General features: G+C 41.0%; 1 protein-coding gene across 1 annotated transcript; it reads right to left on the bottom strand.

Moving 5' to 3' along the window:
• Positions 1-10703: 10703 nt before the first annotated feature.
• Positions 10704-18892, bottom strand: LOC139758565 (glutamate receptor ionotropic, delta-2-like). Its single transcript, XM_071680088.1, has 7 exons — positions 18631-18892; positions 17718-17941; positions 17426-17554; positions 15189-15347; positions 12916-13006; positions 11730-12029; positions 10704-10826 (listed from the first exon to the last, which is right to left on the bottom strand). Exons 1-6 carry the CDS (start codon positions 18742-18744, stop codon positions 11799-11801), a joined length of 948 nt encoding a protein of 315 aa, XP_071536189.1. The 5' UTR covers positions 18745-18892; the 3' UTR covers positions 10704-10826; positions 11730-11798.
• Positions 18893-19943: the final 1051 nt, after the last annotated feature.

Here is a 19943-nt window from a genome sequence, read left to right as displayed (position 1 = left end):
TCATTCGCTCACATTCGCTCCTTAGCTGCCATGTGTAATGTGCCGAAACCAACAGCAGCTTCTCTACAGACAGGATCCACGGACCTTTCCATGGTTTCCCACGATAAACTCATATGCCTCGATTCTGTTCATAGACAGCAAGTCGACCCTTGTGTACTATATGGCTTTGATTCACTCTATCCCGCGTACGCCCTGCACTCTTGTGCATGTTCAGGCCACAAGCACGCAAAACCTTTTTTTTCAATCTATCCTTCTATCTTTATTTCAGTTTCTTTCTACTCCTTCTCTCCTCCTGTTCTTACCTACATATACTGTTTGCTCAACCTTTCCTCACTGGTTTTTCCCATACATGCAAGCAATTTCAGGACACCGTCTTCAACTTTCCTCATTCATACTCATTGTATCACCATTCCTTTCCCTATCACCACACATCTCTCCATATCACCACACCTCTCCCTTACCTTATCATTTCCAAATCATATGTCCTCACATCGTATATTGTCCTCAAGCAAGTCCAGCACATTCACCCTCTCTACCCTATATCGTCATGTAGAACTCACACCTCAGATTCATACAACTCACTGTCGGTGACGACTATGCGTCCAGACTTGCTGATCTTCGACCTCCTCGATAGTGACCGTTCTTTCCACACGTTTCTCACTGTACTCAGGACCTTCAACCCGTCACCCATCCTATGACTCACTTCACCTCCCATGTGCCATAGCTGGAATATCCACCCCCACGTATCTATAACACTTCAGTTCTTCTAAATATTCTCCATTCAGACTCATATTTCAATCAACCTGTCTCTCTTTGTACACCTAATAACCTTGTTTTGATTTACATTTACACCCAATTTTCTCCCGGAAGCCAAAAGTGATTTCTGTAGTTTCATGGGCGAAATTGCCACCATCACCGTGTTATCAGCAAACAATAGAGGACTCGTTTCTCATGTCGTCCATCCCTAATAGACTGCAGATTATAAGACGATTGCATTCACCTCCCTCACCATCTCACTCATAAACAGATTAGATATCCACACACACACACACACACACACACACACACACACCTGCTAGACACCTACCTTCACATGGAACTACTCAGCTCCTCTCTTCCTTTTTAAACATTCGCTTGATGAGAAATCCTCACCGCTTCTAGCAGCTTCCCTCTCCCGTGTCATATTTTTGTGATACCATCCACGAAGCATCTCAATCAAACACAAACCACATTTTCTCCAGAACTATAAATGGTATGTTCAAATCCTTCTTTTCCTCTAAGTTTTCCTCTTCCATATACTTCAAAGAGATCACCTGATCCACATCACCTACACGGTTCCGAAAGCCACTTTAACCTTCCTCAGTTTGAAACTCTGTGGATATTACCACCCTCTCAATCACTACTCTCCCGTACAGCTGACCAGGCACACTCTATATGAGCACTCACTTTCGACCACTATAAATTGATATCATTCTACAGTACAGGTGTTCTACCAATTCTCACTTACCTCATTATGAGTCATACATACATTCAAAATCATACTTAATCAATTGACAACACAGTCACCTCCTACCTTGAGAAATATATCGTCAATGCCATCCACTTATGCTGCCTTGCCACACTTCAGCTAACGCAAAAGTTTCACCACCTCCCCTCTTTTCAACATTACACTTACCAAGACTACCTCATATCGCATACCTCCCTAACCCACACACATTACATCTGCCACCCTATCACCGAACATATTCAACAAGCCTTCAAGTTGTTCTCTTCTGTCTTCTCTTTCCTTCATCTCTTTCTCTTACCGCTTTCATATTTGCCCTCTTCACAGATGTACCTATTTCTTTTCTTGTTTTTCATGTGCCATTAAATTCCTTCCAAACATTTTCTAATTTATCTTAAAGTTTGCTGCTACTCGCTCACTCCATCTCTCATATACCTCTTTCTTAGCCCTTGCACCTTCGTTTTGACCTCCTTCCGCTTTAATCTGTAAGTATCCCAATCACTGAAACTCATTGCATCCAGTTAACGGTCATACACTTCCACATTGTGTTTCAGTAACAATGTAACTTCATCGGTCAGATTCCCACTACTATCGCACACACCCACCTCCGACCTTCCGCATGCTATCTTCCTCCAACCTTCCGCATGCTACCTTCCTCCAACCTTCCACATGCTACCTTCCTCCAATCTTCCACATGCTACCTTCCTCCAACCTTCCGCATGCTACCTTCCTCCAATCTTCCACATGCTATCTTCCTCCAATCTTCCACATGCTACTTTCCTCCAACTTTCCGCATGCTACCTTCCTCCAATCTTCCACATGCTATCTTCCTCCAATCTTCCACATGCTACCTTCCTCCAACCTTCCACATGCTACCTTCCTCCAACTTCCGCATGCTACTTTCCTCCAACTTTCCGCATGCTACTTTCCTCCAACCTTCCACATGCTACCTTCCTCCAACCTTCCGCATGCCACACACTTCCCTAAGTTCCTCTTTCTTTTTGACCAGTCCTTGTTCAGCACGCAGCTCCACAAGGTGTTAACCATATTCAGTCATATGTGCGGTTACCCCACGTCTTCTCATTATGCCCTTAGCTCATACATTACCTACTCTCTTATGCAAATCACCCACCACTAATACCAGATCCTTCGCATCGAAGACTTGCTGACACACTCACTTAACTCCTCCTAAGACGTTCTCCTTCTCTTCCTCTCTCTCCTCTCGCTTCCTGGTGAATAAGCACTGATGATCCCCCGCCTCTGGTAATCCATTCTCATTTTTATCCAATGAGTTCTGAGGATCACTTCTTTCCACTGCCTCACACATTCGCAGAAGTGTGTTAGCTACGACCTTCCATTGCTCTCGCCTTCATACTAACTCATGACTTTACCCTCAAGATATTTCTAAAGAATTCTTTCCTCTTCCTCTTGAATTTTGTTTCATTTACTTCATTCATCAATGTATAAAAACTTCAGTAATTCCTTAGCTGGAAAGAACATAACCATTTCATCACGTAGATCTGACACAAATTCTGGTGTATATAAACTGAAAATCCAGTGGAAGGATCGTATTGAACTCATGGTAAGATGAATACGTTCGTAAACGCTGGAGAAGATTTCTCCAGCGAATATAAAAGTGGCGTTTATCCCACAGAGAGAAAATGTATTATAACGTCTCCAACAACCAGGTTATGGCTGCTGGGCTTTATATACGTGGTTCGATTGCCATCATCACCCTGTTTGATATTTGCATAACAGGTGATATTTGCATAATACAGGAATTCTTATTCAACTTTATTCATCTTATATTTTCTTCAGGGACCAGACAATTTTCACTCTGAGGTACCCTGGTGTCTCTACACAGAGAGGAAAAAACCTAAGGCGATTTGGCGGTATTGTTGACTCTTACTATCTGTTTATGTTAAGTGTATGTTAGTGACCCTTAGAGTCTCGGTGTGAGGAGACCCGTGGGTAAACCAAGATTCTGCTGAGCGTTTCGAGAATTAGAGTGAGAAAGGCGATCATATGTCCCACTGCTAGGACGACAAACATTCCCTGGAAGATAGGGATGATATTAATGATGGAAACAGGAGGTGGAAAATAGATATATGACTTCCATATTTGTCAAGTGGTGCCTCAGTGTCTCAAGGAACACTGCTTGTGTGGATGACGGACATTTATTACCCATAGATTTTTCAGAGAGAGATAAGTGTTCATGGAAGTCTTCTTTGGGGTCTGAAGACACGTTGTCGTGTTAGGGACGGATTTCGACATCCATCGCTCGAACAAGCCCGCCTCTACTAAAGTCATAACCCTGTGAAGCAAATAGATCATCGGATGTAATGTGGAAAAAGTGCGCGCACGCACACACACACACACACACACACACACACACACACACACAAACACATACGAATATAATGCATATGAACGCACTTTCACAGAATACATAATACCCTCTAATAGCCAGGACTCGAACCCAGGACCTTTTGCGTGGTATTCGAGAAGGCTAACAGCTAAGCGATAATCGCCCCTAATAGGGAGATGACTACAATTTGTCTCATATCCAAGAGCAACGGAATCTACACCGGTCAAATCCCATCAAGCTTACATTACCAGTAGTTGGCATTTTACAGAACGCAACTGTACAAACACGGAGGTATTTGAACAAGAACATAGTGCATATGAACGTGCACTTTCCTAGACCACATTATACCCTCCAACAGCCAGGATTCGAACCCAAGATCTTTTGTGTTGGATTCGGTAAGGCGAACAGTTGGGCCATGATAGCGTTTGTACACTTAGGTTCTGTAAAAGGTTAACTGCTGGTAATGTGAGCCTGATGGGAATTGACTGGTGTAGACCCCGTTGCTCATTGATGTAACACGAAGGGTATTCGATTACTTAGTGATCCAATAGTCATTTCCCCATTCAAGGGCGATCATAGCCTAGTTGTTAGCCTTCCAGTATAACATGCAAAAGGTCCAAGCTGTTGAAGGGTATTACGTGATATATATATTATTTGATTCATTTATTATACTTTGTCGATGTCTCCCGCGTTAGCGAGGTAGCGCAAGGTAGCAGGCGAAAGAATGGCCCAACCCACCCACATACACATGTATATACATACACGTCCACACACGCACATATACATACCTATACATCTCAACGTATACATACATATACATACACAGACATATACATATATACACAGGTACTTAATTCATACTTGCTGCCTTTATTCATTCCCTTCGCCACCCCGCCACACATGACACCCCCATCCCCCCGCACACGCGCGAGGTAGCGCCAGGAAAAGACAACAAAGGCCACATTCGTTCACACACACACTCTAGTAATCATGTATAATGCATCGAAACCACAGCTATATATATATATATATATATATATATATATATATATATATATATATATATATATATATATATATATATATATATATATATATATATATATATATTATCCCTGGGGATAGGGGATTAAGAATACTTCCCACGTATTCCCTGCGTGTCGTAGAAGGCGACTAAAAGGGGAGGGAGCGGGTGGCTGGAAATCCTCCCCTCTCGTTTCTTTTTAATTTTCCAAAAGAAGGAACAGAGAAGGGGGCCAGGTGAGGATTTTCCCTCTAAGGCCCAGACCTCTGTTCTTAACGCTACCTCGCTAACGCGGGAAATGGCGAATAGTTTAAAAGAAAAGAAAGAATATATATATATATATATATATATATATATATATATATATATATATATATATATATATATATATATATATATATATATATATATATATATATATATATATGGGTGTGTGTGTGTGAGTGTGTGTGTGTATAAAGAGACGGAGAGATGTGGTGCACGAGTCAAGAATACCTCATATCAGTACCAGTTATTGATGATGGGAGTGAGTGGGCTGTGCTTTCGCAGTGCTATAGCCAGTGGTTCGCTCAGGTACCTCTCTCTAGAAAGGTAGAAGTCACACCGACCTGCAAATACAGAATTCTGTTGATAGTCATACTAGGTCCATATAGTCATACCAGGTCCCTATAGTCATACCAGGTCCATATAGTCATACCAGGTCCATATAGTCATACCAGGTCCATATAGTCATACCAGGTCCATATAGTCATACTAGGTCCATATAGTCATACCAGGTCCATATAGTCATACCAGGTCCATATAGTCATACCAGGTCCATATAGTCATACTAGGTCCACATAGTCATACCAGGTCCATATAGTCATACCAGGTGCATATAGTCATACCAGGTCCATATAGTCATACCAGGTCCACATAGTCATACTAGGTCCATATAGTCATACCAGGTCCATATAGTCATACCAGGTCCATATAGTCATACCAGGTCCATATAGTCATACCAGGTCCATATAGTCATACCAGGTCCATATAGTCATACCAGGTCCATATAGTCATACCAGGTCCATATAGTCATACCAGGTCCATATAGTCATACCAGGTCCATATAGTCATACCAGGTCCATATAGTCATACCAGGTCCATATAGTCATACCAGGTCCATATAGTCATACCAGGTCCATATAGTCATACCAGGTCCATATAGTCATACCAGGTCCATATAGTCATACCAGGTCCCTACGTAAGAGTCTTCCTAGAGATAACATACGTAAGTACAGGTTCAACATTTTCCCCAACTTATCCATTCTAAATAAACAGAAATAATACTCAAAAAAAATCTCCTGAGTGTACGGGATTTATGAATTATCAAAAAGGATTTCTCTTTCTTTTTCTTCCTCTTTTTTCTTTTTCTTTCTCTTTCTCTTAACTTTTCTTTTTCTTTTTTCTTCTTTTACTTATCTTACCTGTGCGAGAGAAGTCTCGAGCCAGTAGATTTCGCACGACCATTTCCAGTTCGACGAGGACGTGGTCGCCCGACCTCACCAGTGTGTCCAGGACGGTGGGGAACTCAGGGTAGAGTTTGTATATCAGGCGGCCAGCACTCTCCAGGCCGATCACGTCACGGAATAAGGCAGAATCCACAGACTTAGAAAATAAAGAATCGATGATGATGTTTTTGAAGACTTCAATGTAAAGTAGTGAATGATATGATTTGCCATTGTCATTCATTCATGCATTCATTAGTGTGCGTGCTTTTTGTGTTTCTATGCATATTGTTTCTGGATGGTCTTCGTATCTTAGACAATACTACGTTCATACAACATTTTATATACCAGTACACTGTATTCACAACGGCAGAAACCACACAAGAAACACAGCGACACATGAAATATATCTAGTGCAACCCAGATGCCAACAATGTACAAGACAGAGTTACATGTAATACAAGACTTCATCTCTAGGAATAAGATCGCAAAGTTAAGCTCGTCATTTACTAGAGAAACAGAAACAAAAAATTACAAGCACCCTCATATGAGCAACGAGCTGTACAAAAAAAAACAAAGACACATAACAAGAATCCAACGTAGTTTATGAATTCAAATGTCAGCAAGGAGACTGTGAGCTGCTTATCAACATGACTTATATATATATATATATATATATATATATATATATATATATATATATATATATATATATATATATATATATATATATATATATATATATATATTATGTCTAAGGTATCAGATATATCTTGTTCTTATATTTCAAGATAGCCCCTTCAGTTAATCACCAAATCTATTACGTATATTATTAATGTGAATTATACTGTACACATATCTATGAATAAAGTATCCAAAAAAACAATGTATTTCCTTTTGAAAATGGAATGAAATAAGTGAAAAAGAGAAAGAAAAAACAGTATAATAGAATAGCCAGGAATATGTGGAGTAGCGGAGTAAACATTTATATTCAGTTTGTGTCTGTGAATGTTTACACACCTCGCTCATGTGTGACGCGTCTGGCAAACATTTGTCGCAAGACAATATCAAATCTGGGTTAAACCGACCGAGTGAAACTATATCTTTGTAGGTCAGGTGTTCAGTGAGAGTCAGACTTGTGCTCTCAGACCACAGCTCCCTAATGTAACCAAGTTGTTAGTTGAAGTGGTTCATTCTCAAATCTCGATGGGCTTTCGTTGGACAACGAGCCCTCAACCATTTGGAACTCATCCAGGCTGTAGATCACTGTTCTAGTTATATTTACGTAGGTTTAATGACTGTACCGTCATCATCATCCCAAATAGGAAGGTTTTAAGTGTATTTTTCATGGGATTAGCTTTACTGCTGCTATATGTAATGGTCATACACAAATGATGAGTAGCGACGACGGACTGGGATCCTATGTTTGCGTGTATAAACGCCAAAATTGTTTTGGGAGAGAGTGATTTTGTTTTTACCTTTGCGTTTGACTGAGTTACTACAGGTTGGGAGAGAGTGATTTTGTTTTTACCTTCGTGTTTGACTGAGTTACTACAGGTTGGGAGAGAGTGATTTTGTTTCTTCCTTTGCGTTTGAGTGAGTTACAGGTTGGGAGAGAGTGATCTTGTTTTTACCTTCGTGTTTGACTGAGTTACTACAGGTTGGTTGGTTTTGTCGGCTAGGTTCAACGACCTATCAACTGTTAGGTCGTTAGGGCCATTATCGCCAAGCTTACGGCCACCAACAGGGATAATCTTGAACACCTTCTCCAAGTGTCATGGACAATCGAAGACCACTTACACCCCTCGCTAGGCACGTAACACCATGCCTGAGTCGTGGTTCGTCTTTGACCACAATGTCGTTGAATCTTTTCTGTGTAAACAAGGAATGTTGTCTGGGTCTCTGACATACTCTTTATCTTACAAAAATGTTATTCCGTCTTTTACGAGTATATTGACTGTATTGTACCTGTCTTATACAAAAAGAAAAGATTGAGAAAATGGGCTTACGATGCCGAAAATGCCTACTTGACTGGAAAAATATTTCAAAATTCCAATTTTTCATTCTTTCTTTCTTTCAAACTATTCGCCATATCCCGCATCAGCGAGGTAGCGTTAAGAACAGAGGACTGGGCTTTTACCTGACCCAATTCTCTGTTCCTTGTTTTGGAAAATTAAAAAAAACGAGAGGGGAGGATTTCCAGCCCCCCGCTCCCTCCCCTTTTATTTTTTTTTTCCAATTTTTCATATAGATACATAAAGATCTTATTTACTTAATTACGAATAGATTGAACTGTGATATACAAAGAGAAAATAATAGAGAAATTAAGCTTTTAATGCCTATAATTCATAGCCTACCAGACTGGAAAAATATTTCAAAATTCCTTTTTCTTATATAGAAACGTTATTTACAATGAATACATTGACTGTGATGTGCACAGAGAAAGAGAATAGAGAGAGATCAGGATGGAGGATCAATTTCAAGATTCTTCTTGGACTACCATGACATCTAAACAGATTCTCACCCATCACTTGGATGTTCATAAGTTATCATGTATGAACAGATTCTCGCCCATCACCAGGATGTTCATATGTTATCATGTATGTACAGTTCTCGCCCATCACCAGGATGTTCATATGTTATCATGTATGTACAGTTCTCGCCCATCACCGGGATGTTCATATGTTATCATGTATGAACAGATTCTCGCCCATCACCAGGATGTTCATATGTTATCATGTATGTACAGTTCTCGCCCATCACCAGGATGTTCATATGTTATCATGTATGTACAGTTCTCGCCCATCACCGGGATGTTCATATGTTATCATGTATGAACAGATTCTCGCCCATCACCAGGATGTTCATATGTTATCATGTATGTACAGTTCTCGCCCATCACCAGGATGTTCATATGTTATCATGTATGAACAGTTCTTGCCCATCACCAGGATGTTCATAGGGTATCATGTATGAACAGATTCTCGCCCATCACCGGGATGTTCATAGATTTTCATGCATGAACGGATTCTTCTCCACCATGAGTGAATCAACAGAGAAATTTCTAATCAAGTTGTTTGTTTTGCTTATATTGTGTGATATTCACATATACGTCATCACTGAATCTCCTTCAATGTGAAAAAGCAAATGACTAGTATGCTATCAGAACTGGTCTACTGTGAACCTCACTATTCATTTCCCCTCCTGTTATTTTTTTCTGGTGACAAATAACACTTCGAGAACAAGGATTCTAACACTGACCAGACAAAAGGATGTTAATGACCTGGTCACAATATCTTTATGTTTATACAATTAAGTTCGTGTAGATATGTTAATGACCTGGTCACAATATCTTTATGTTTATACAATTAAATTCGTGTAGATATGTTAATGACTTGGTCATAATATCTTAATATTTATACAATTGAATTCGTGTAGATATGTTAATGACCTGGTCATAATATCTTAATATTTATACAATTAAGTTCGTGTAGATATGTTAATGCCCTGGTCACAATATCTTTATGTTTATACAATTAAATTCGTGTAGATATGTTAATGACTTGGTCATAATATCTTAATATTTATACAATTGAATTCGTGTAGATATGTTAATGACCTGGTCATAATATCTTAATATTTATACAATTAAATTCGTGTAGATATGTTAATGACTTGGTCATAATATCTTAATATTTATACAATTAAATTCGTGTAGATATGTTAATGACTTTGTCATAATATCTTAATATTTATACAATCAAATTCGTGTAGATATGTTAATGACTTGGTCATAATATCTTAATATTTATACAATTAAATTCATGTAGATATGTTAATGACCTGGTCACAATATCTTAATATTTATACAATTAAATTCGTGTAGATATGTTAATGACTTGGTCACAATATCTTAATATTTATACAATTAAATTCGTGTAGATATGTTAATGACCTGGTCACAAAATCTTAATATTTATACAACTAAATTCTTGTAGATATGTTAATGACCTGGTCATAATATCTTAATATTTATACAATTAAATTCATGTAGATATGTTAATGACTTGGTCATAGAATCTTAATATTTATACAATTAAATTCGTGTAGATATGTTAATGACTTGGTCATAATATCTTAATATTTATACAATTAAATTCGTGTAGACATCTATGGACAGAATCATCCCCAGTGTTTCTTCAACCAAAACGAAATACTTAAGACATACGCGAATTCCTTGTACGCTGGCAGAATTCTCCTGCCACACCATGATGACGGACGGGTGTTCCAGGATGCTCTGGAAGCTCTGGAAAGGTTGAGCGATGTACCTCACGGCCAGGAGGGACATGAGCGTACCGGCGTAGCTGCGTATCAGTATCTGCGTCATCATCATCCACACTGCCATCATCATCCGCTCCCACCACCAGTGTGATGGTACCTCGACATCTGTGCCGGGTATGATGGTACTGTACGCTTGGCAACACACACACACACACACACACACACACACACACACACAGACACACACACACACACATACAGACACACATACACACACACACACACACATACATAGAGACACATATGAAAAAGAATAAAGAAAACTCACTGTAAAGAAAACTCAGAGTAAAGAAAACTCACTGTTATGACTGAAAGTATGTAAGTAGGAAGACACTGTAACAGTGATGATAACTAGAGGATATGACAGTGAAAGATGGTTGTATAGAACCTGCATACACGTGCCCTACTGTGATCTTTTTGCACCTAATCCTAAACCAACGTTAAGTGTTTGGATCTCGCTGAACTTTAGCGTAGCATCAGTAATTCTACTTCCTCGTCTTCAATGAGTATGATTTCTACACATCATTTGGGTTTGATATGCAGCGTTTATCTCAAAAGCCATTGGACAGATAGGAGTACAGCCTCCTCGTTGATATTCTCGCCCAAAAGGAGTCCATCATTTCCCTGCTCCTGCGCGGAGCGCGGCTTAGAAGCTTCAGAAGCCCCCAGAAATGGAGCCCTTGATTCTATGATGCTAGCATTAACTTGCTATGTAGATGTCTTGATCTTGTAATGCATTTTTGAAGGTTTAGTAACAAGGGTGCATAAATGTGCTTTTTCTTACTATGTTTTTTCTTTATTTATCAATGTTAATGCATAATGTATGATATAGGTGAATAGTTTGTCAGAAATAATGAATGTTATTAACCCATTATTCAAGACACGTCAACCAACATATAGTAATACCATTGGTGTCCAAAGTTTGGTAAACGGGAAGGTGACAGCGCAGATGGATGTCCTGGAGTGTCATTGTTTTCATGTTCACTACAAACTCCTCTACAGCCTTACCTTGTTGTAAGAGAACACGGATGAACCCAAATGCCTCCTGCGGCATGGTTGACCCATCAACCACCTGGGCTAAGACGCAGAAGACGCGAAGAACACCAGCACCATCGCCGCCAGCAGCGCCATCAGGATGGACAGCCACACTAGAGGGTCGAGGGGCAGCAGGAAGCCCCAGGGGTCCACCTCTGGCCGCCCTTGCCGACCCAAGATCCGGCAGCTGATTATCGACAGTGGTGACGTAAAGTCCACCACCTCAGCTCGAGCAGCGGTGGCGACAATAGGCCCAAGACCGATGGCAGCCTCCTGTGTGGGTCCGAGAGAAAGGGATCCATTGTAGAAGAGTATTGGATCCTTCTCGTGACGGGGAAACAATTGAGAAATGAAGGAAATGCAAAGAACAGTATGATTCTAAGGACTTATACTTACTATATGGTTCAGGAATAGTTGTCTGTCGAATAGAAAGTACGAAATGTCCTGTATCTTCAATAGTAAATGAATCTTATATATCTTGATCGAGTACACATGTTTTGCTACTTCACTTATATTGTTGTCAGTGCATGACACACTTTGCTTGCTGTGCAACCTCACTGACTGCCTTGCTCACCCTACTCATCATACTGGGCGATGAGATGCTGGAGTATAGCGTGTCCGACAGCATTGTCCTACCTCGTCTTTGCCTCTAAGACTGAGATCTGTGATCCACACGAGTATTTCACTGCTTGTCATCATATCCTCCTTGCTGATCCAAGAGCCATTATACTAATTGCAGTTTACACACTCACCGCATTCATCAGAACCTGGGGTTCTCTGACCCTTGAGCCACTGAGGGTATGTGTCCGACCACCATACCCAGTGTGTTCCACCAGGAGGCAGGTAATGTGCTGAACGCTCAGGTTCCACCTACCTTTCTGCCCATCATACACACTGTGCCTGACAAGGATCATCTGCCCCACTAGCCATCCAAATAGACTTCATCTCTTTCTCATCTTCACCACTTTGGTGTGGTAGACAACGCATTTTATTTGACATTCCACCGTAGCTTAGTCTTTTCTCCTAATCTACCATTCAGTCCTCGGACCAGTCGTCTAGTCTGGTGGCGAGCCACGTCCACCATGTACCTACATGGTCACCATAATTAGTTATATCCTACCATGAGCCTTTCTCTTGCTTGGTTCTCCAACTCACTCACCTCCCTGCTCACCAGACCCACCATGCCAGACCAAGATCCGTCTTCCTTCTTGATGCCCCACTCCCTGTCAGGAGACCTGACGTAGGTGTACCTGGTGAGGGAAAAGGTCAATTACTTTTTTCATTTACACTTAAGGCAATTTCTTTTCAGTGCTTATGGAATGAAAGCAATGGTGCTTACACTTCCCTTTCTCATCTAGAACTTGCCAGTTAGTTGGTGTTGCCATCCAAGATTGGATGTATGATATCATATATATATATATATATATATATATATATATATATATATATATATATATATATATATATATATATATATATATATATATATATATATATATATATATATATATATATATATATATATATATATATATATATATATATATATATATATATATATATATATATATATATCTGAAGATGAAATCGCAGTTCAGTAAGGAGTTCAGACAATCTTAACTAACATGTAGTCTTTCCGTACATGCAGCGCAACGTATTTCACGGAGACAGTCCACCTCATCAAGTGTAAACAATTCATGAATTTTTTACATCCTAACACCACCACACAGATTCCGTCTTCTTAGTGCCTTGCCAAATAATACACCGGCCTGACTAGTAAAAGAAGAGTAGGGTTTTCCGTGTGGTTAAGGGGGTTTGTGTAGGGGAGGTTAGCTTGGGTAACAAGATGTGTGTTCAACTATTTTCTGATGTCATCGTTTCTTGATAATTCTCTCGTAATGATTTGGTTGACTGTAGGATGTGCTTTACAGTTACCTATGGACAAATTAAAGTTCTTAGTATTAGTGATTAAGACATTCAATGACGTTTCGAGTACCATAATCAGGTGAGGGTACAATGTGACTGGGTTATTAAAGTCTATAGGGTGATCGTTTTCATGACAGTTTTTAGCGATCGCATTTCGGTGGTCATCCCTGCGTACTTAATGACGGTACCTGTAGCATCTCTCAGTTGCTGTTTTACCTTCCTGTCCAATGTATACATTTTTACATGCCTTACATATGACGGAACAAACACTCCAAAATTTCGGATAATTTGGCCTAGAAAACATTTTCTCTTTCCACTTATTCTTCAGCGCTCCCAGAACCTCCGCCCCCTCCCCCACCCTATGACAAACTTCTGCTTCCATGGTTCCATTCGCTACCACGTCCACATCCAGATTTCTAAAACACTTTGCATCCTCCATTTTTTTTCCATTCAGATTTACACCCCAACAGACTTGTCCCTCAACCCTGTTGAACCTAATAACCTTGCTTTTACTTGCCCTGGCCCTCAACTTTCTCCTTTTACAAATTCTTCCAGACTTAGTCACCAACTTCTGCAGTTTCTCAATCGAATCTTCCGCCATTACTGTATGATCAGCAAACAACAACTGACTCACTTCCCAGGCACTCTCATCCCCCCACAGACTGCATACTCGCCCCTCACTCCAAGACACATTTATCTTCCTCCCCACCCCATCCATAAACATATTAAACAACCAGTGTGACTACACACACTCCTGCTTCAGGCCAATCTTCACTTAGAGCCATTCACTCTCCTTTCTTCCTACTCGTACACATGCCTTACACCCTTGATAAAAGCTTTCCTCCCACAACGTATATTCTTAAGACCTTCCACAAAGCATCTCTGTCAACCCTATCAAATGTCTTTTCCAGATCCATAAACCCCATATATAAGTCCATGTTACATATTCTTTAAGGTAAACGCCTAATCCGCACATCCTCTGCCACTTCTGAAGCCATTCTGCTCCTCCCCAATCCAATGCTTTGTACATGCTTTCACCCTCTTAAACAATACCTTCCCATACAACTTACCAGGTGTACTCAACAAACTTATGACTCTGTAGCTTGAACACTCACCTTTATCCCCTTTGCCTTTGTGCAATGGCACTATGCACGCATTACACCAATCTCCAGACACTTCACCATAATTCATGCGTATAGTGAATATCTTTATCTGCCAGTCAACAACACCGTCACCCCTTTTCTTTATATATTCAACAGCAATATGATTGTACTTTAGCAGTTATTAAACAGGCTTAATCAATCAATAATTTCCATAGAACGTATTAGCAAAAGTGGCTACGTATTTCCCATTATTTTTGGAATCCAAATCTATGACTCATCTTTACATAGAATACTATATCTCTTTTTACACAATGGGGATCGTCTGTTCACTGGCATTTACCTTCGTCAACTTCCTCATGAACACGTCATGAGATGGACCTAAAGTCTCTCATCAAACACTTACGTGAAGTTCATCCTCCTGGCGAAGAAGTCGGCCACGTTGGCCATCGGCCCTATGAAGCTGAGCCTCTTTCCTCCTGGTGCCTCGGAGTCGTCCACCATCACAGCTCTCTGAGTCGGAAATACTTCCGTTGTCAGTCGCAGGGACGGGCGGTGAGGGAACCTGCAGATCCACAGCATTTTCATAGGACGTATTGATATCATATGATCTTCAAGTGACTTCACGCCTAAGTATGGACAGATATACACCATCCATATGGATATTTCCATGCAAATTAATTGACATCATCAGGGAGGCATAATTTCTGTATCCTAAAGATATGAATTTTAAGTATTCCAAAAGTGCTCAGATCTTCATGTTTCATTTTCCTTGTGGCTACTAGTGCATATATCCATACAACACAGAAAAGAAAGAAAGACTCAGACAGACACGAAATTAAATAGGTCATATAGACTTGCTTGAGGAGGTTCAAAGGAATGCAACCAGACTGGTGCATGGACTGAGCAGAATACGTTGTGATGAGAAGATCAAAGCCAGTGAGACAGGAGAGGGAGACACCGTTATCAATCGTGAATTCTTACGAGGCCACAGTAATATGGACGTAGAACAGATCCTTGTAGGCGGAGGAACATCGAAAGCAAGAGGACATAAGAGATAGATAGGCAAGGAGAGGGTTAATGATGTATGTTATTATGTATTTCTTCCTCTACTGAGCAGTGAACGTGTGGGACAAGCTTAACGAAGATGAAATGAGTGTGAAATGATAATCATAAGTTCACAAACTGGGATGACAGAAATGGGAGGTTGAGAGATGTTGATTTTCTCCCATCTTGGGCTAGTGAGCAACAGTTTTGTATATCAATTGTGCCTCATCTCTCTCTCTCTCTCTCTCTCTCTCTCTCTCTCTCTCTCTCTCTCTCTCTCTCTCTCTCTCTCTCTCTCTCTCTCTCTCTCTCTCTCTCTCTCTCTCCCGTAATATGTTTCCTATATAATGCAGAGCTGTGAAAGGATTATCGAATAATTCCTTAGCTGCGTTCTTCTTGCATGGCTTATGAGTCTACATAGAATTATCAACACAGGAGGCCTTCATCAGCATACTGGTGGTTAGGTTTTTGTAGAATCTAGGTGAGGTTAGGTTGTGTAAAGTGAGCATATTCTCCAGAAAGAGTATCAATAAGTTTAGTCTGTCTTTTTTTCTTACGTTTGAAAATAAATTTTATCAAGAAATATCAACGTACCAAGTGTTTCAACATTTTCTATGTAGTGTTTTCATATTGATGAAAAGTTTCGCTTCCTCTGAATACAAACCTTCTTTACTTACTCCATTCACGTGTCTTCATTCAAGATATTTCTATTTGAAAGCTAATGTTTAGAAACAAGGAAAGAAGTCCTTGCCTACAACAAGGGAAATCCTTACCTACAACAAGGGAAGTCCTTACCTACAACGAGGGAAGTCCTTAGCTACAACAAGGGAAGTCCTTACCTACAACAAGGGAAGTCCTTACCTACAACAAGGGAAGTCCTTACCTACAACAAGGGAAGTCCTTACCTCCAACAAGGGATGTCCTTACCTCCAACAAGGGATGTCCTTACCAACAACAAGGGAAGTCCTTACCTCCAACAAGGAAAATCCTAACCTCCAACAAGGGAAGTCCTTACCCACAACAAGGGAAGTCCTTACCTCCAACAAGGAAAATCCTTACCTCCAACAAGGGAAGTCCTTACCTACAACAAGGGAAGTCCTTACCTACAACAAGGGAAGTCCTTACCTACAACAAGGGAAGTCCTTACCTACAACAAGGGAAGTCCTTACCTACAACAAGGAAAATCCTTACCTCCAACAAGGGAAGTCCTTACCTACAACAAGGGAAGTCCTTACCTACAACAAGGGAAGTCCTTACCTCCAACAAGGAAAATCCTTACCTCCAACAAGGGAAGTCCTTACCTACAACAAGGGAAGTCCTTACCTACAACAAGGGAAGTCCTTACCTACAACAAGGGAAGTCCTTACCTACAACAAGGGAAGTCGCTCCCCAGATAGTCTCAGAACCCACTTCAGACGCCACATCGTTGTATAACATTGCATTTTGGTCTGTCAGACGCAGGGCGCCTCACTGAACGAAGACGTTGTCTTCTTATATCGAGACTTTACTGGCTTGTCCTTTGAATCAATGTGTGAGAACACGGCGCTAAAGGTGAGCCTCTCATGTTATGGTAAAGTTCCGTGCACAGACACTTACCGTGAGAACTTGTCATGGAAGAGTGGAAGGTGGGTGGTGAAGACGAGGCCCAGGTGGGGCGTCCACCAGGCAATCCGTAGCTCCTGGGAATCTCTTCGGCTGTACGGCAGGTGCATGAAGACCCCACACCTGTGTCGAAGGAGAATCTCTACACATGTCTGCTTGTTCTAAGATAACTTGCAATCCCTCTCATACTAGTCAGGATTATGTGATTATGTGATTATGTGATTATGTGATTATGTGATTACATGATCCTTTTCCTCAGTGAGACTGTGTTTAGGTACTACATTACTTCGTGGGCTCAGATGTGTCGTCCACAATGAGCAGCAGGGCGTTCATCATCGAGAAAGTCGCACGGAGGTCCTGAAGATCTCGTAAGGGTAGGTGGGTGATGGCCAGGAGCTTCGCCAATCTCACCATGAGACCGCTGTATGACGCCCACTCGGCGAAGGAGGTGAGGAAGGCTGGGTCGTCGCTCACCACCACCACCGTCACGCACCACGACACCTGTCGCAGCTGTAACCATCACCATGATAGGATGGAGAGTAGATCAACTCAGCATTAGTATGAGTAACCTACTCGTGTCAACATGATTGGTGGGAGTTGCCAACGGGGCTGGAGGACCCAAGTGCTTCAACCTAGTCAGACATGAGGTGATGACTGACCAGTCACATGTAAACTGACCATCAGTTGTCACAGTAATGGTCACTAAATCCCGTTTTCTGCCATGATGATCAACTTTCCATCATTGAGGGTAAAATGATCCTGACCTTCACCCCAGCCTAAGCAGGGGTGTGAGTGACCTACCAAGTGGAAGGAGAACTCGCCACCCGCCTCAAATCACAATATACGAATTACGTATCGTTTTTTAATCAGCAATACGTGAGGGACCATATCCATCTCACTCGTAATGGTAGAGTATTTCATATCCCTCAGCAACAGTTGGAGAGTAAGCTACCTACCTCAGCAGTAATGTAAGAATGACGCACCTATTGAATGGGCATATAACAAACTACAATGAAAAAATACAAAAGGAACACAGACAGCAACAGACTAATTGGTCCTTTCGAAGCTGTTTATGATGCAAAAAGGAAAAAAAAATACGGTCAGAAACAGAGGGACACAATAACCCACTGACCTCACCAGAGCCATGAGACATGGCCGCTTATCTCTCAGTCTGAACCACAACCCAAGGATGACCTTACCCTTCGAACTTCGTCAGCCGCCTGGGAGAACTCTACCTCCGTCACGTTAACCACGCCACCGTCCGCTACCAGGTCGAACACACCCACACCCCACGGAGCCAGACGCAGAACCATCTAAGAGAGAGGGAGGAAACCCGTGTATGTGTGTGTGTCATTAAACTCAAGCGTCACTCACTGAGGAAGACGACACAGGTGAACACATTCGAGAGGTCTTACCTCAGGCACGGAGGTGGCTAACGTATAGCCATTCGTGATGAGGAAGACGGAGCAGCGGGGCTGTGCGACGTGCTCCAGAACTGCCTCCAACGCCCCGCTGGCCACTGTTGACGTGGCTTGATCAACAGACGGGAAATAATCAAGTTAGAATTAGTTAGAAGATGTGTGCGTGTGTGTGTGTGTGTGGGTGTGTGTGTGTGTGTGTAAATACAGAAAGGATTACTAAATTCAGGCAACATTTCGGCTCAAACTGCGCAATTAAAGCATTACAATCATAACATAACAGGATAGTCATGGTTTATGGAATTCAAACAGCCATTCAGATATTACAGAACTGGAAAGTTGTAATAGCAATTTGCCATCTAATCATATCAGAACTTATGATTAAGATGGAGCTAAATATATCTATGATGAGGACAAGCACATGATTGACGTACATCTATATGGTCAAAGTAGCAGATGTACACTAATGAGCAGTAAGCGCTATCCCTATGATAACACTAATGAGCAGTATGCGCTATCCCTATAATAATACAAATGAGCAGTAAGCGCTATCCCTATGATTACACTAATGAGCAGTAAGTTCTATCTCTATGATAACACTAATGAGCAGTAAGCATTGAAGGCAAAAGAATTGTTGTTGATAGTGATGAAGATGGAGTCGTCTGCATACTTCCAGCTGTGGTTTGTGTCCCTCAAACACTCACATTCTACTGGACGCTTCGCAGTGACCTTATAATGTTCTTCTTGTGAGGTAACCAGACTAATACAGTATATTCCAACTTAGGTTAGGTTAGGTTAGGTTAGGTTAGGTTAGGTTAGGTTCTTCTTGTGAGGTAACCAGACTAATACAGTATATTTCAACTTAGGTTGAATGTATGTTAGTATATTTTCCTGGGCATCTCAGTCCCTGTGTACCTGAGGACAATTTTGACGATGAACAAAATGTTGTTTGCCTCCTTTATGATCCTTTGTACATAACATATTGATGACCAGTTCAGATTAATGTCAGCTCCAGGGTCATTATCCTTGTACAACTCTTATAACTTCCTTCACCTAGTAAAGTACTAACAACTAGTTCATTTAAGTGCCTCCCC

This window comes from Panulirus ornatus, chromosome 30 (assembly GCF_036320965.1).
Source record: "Panulirus ornatus isolate Po-2019 chromosome 30, ASM3632096v1, whole genome shotgun sequence".
In the NCBI taxonomy this organism is placed as follows: Eukaryota; Metazoa; Arthropoda; class Malacostraca; order Decapoda; family Palinuridae; genus Panulirus; species Panulirus ornatus.
This window is presented reverse-complemented; position numbering and strand designations above follow the sequence as displayed.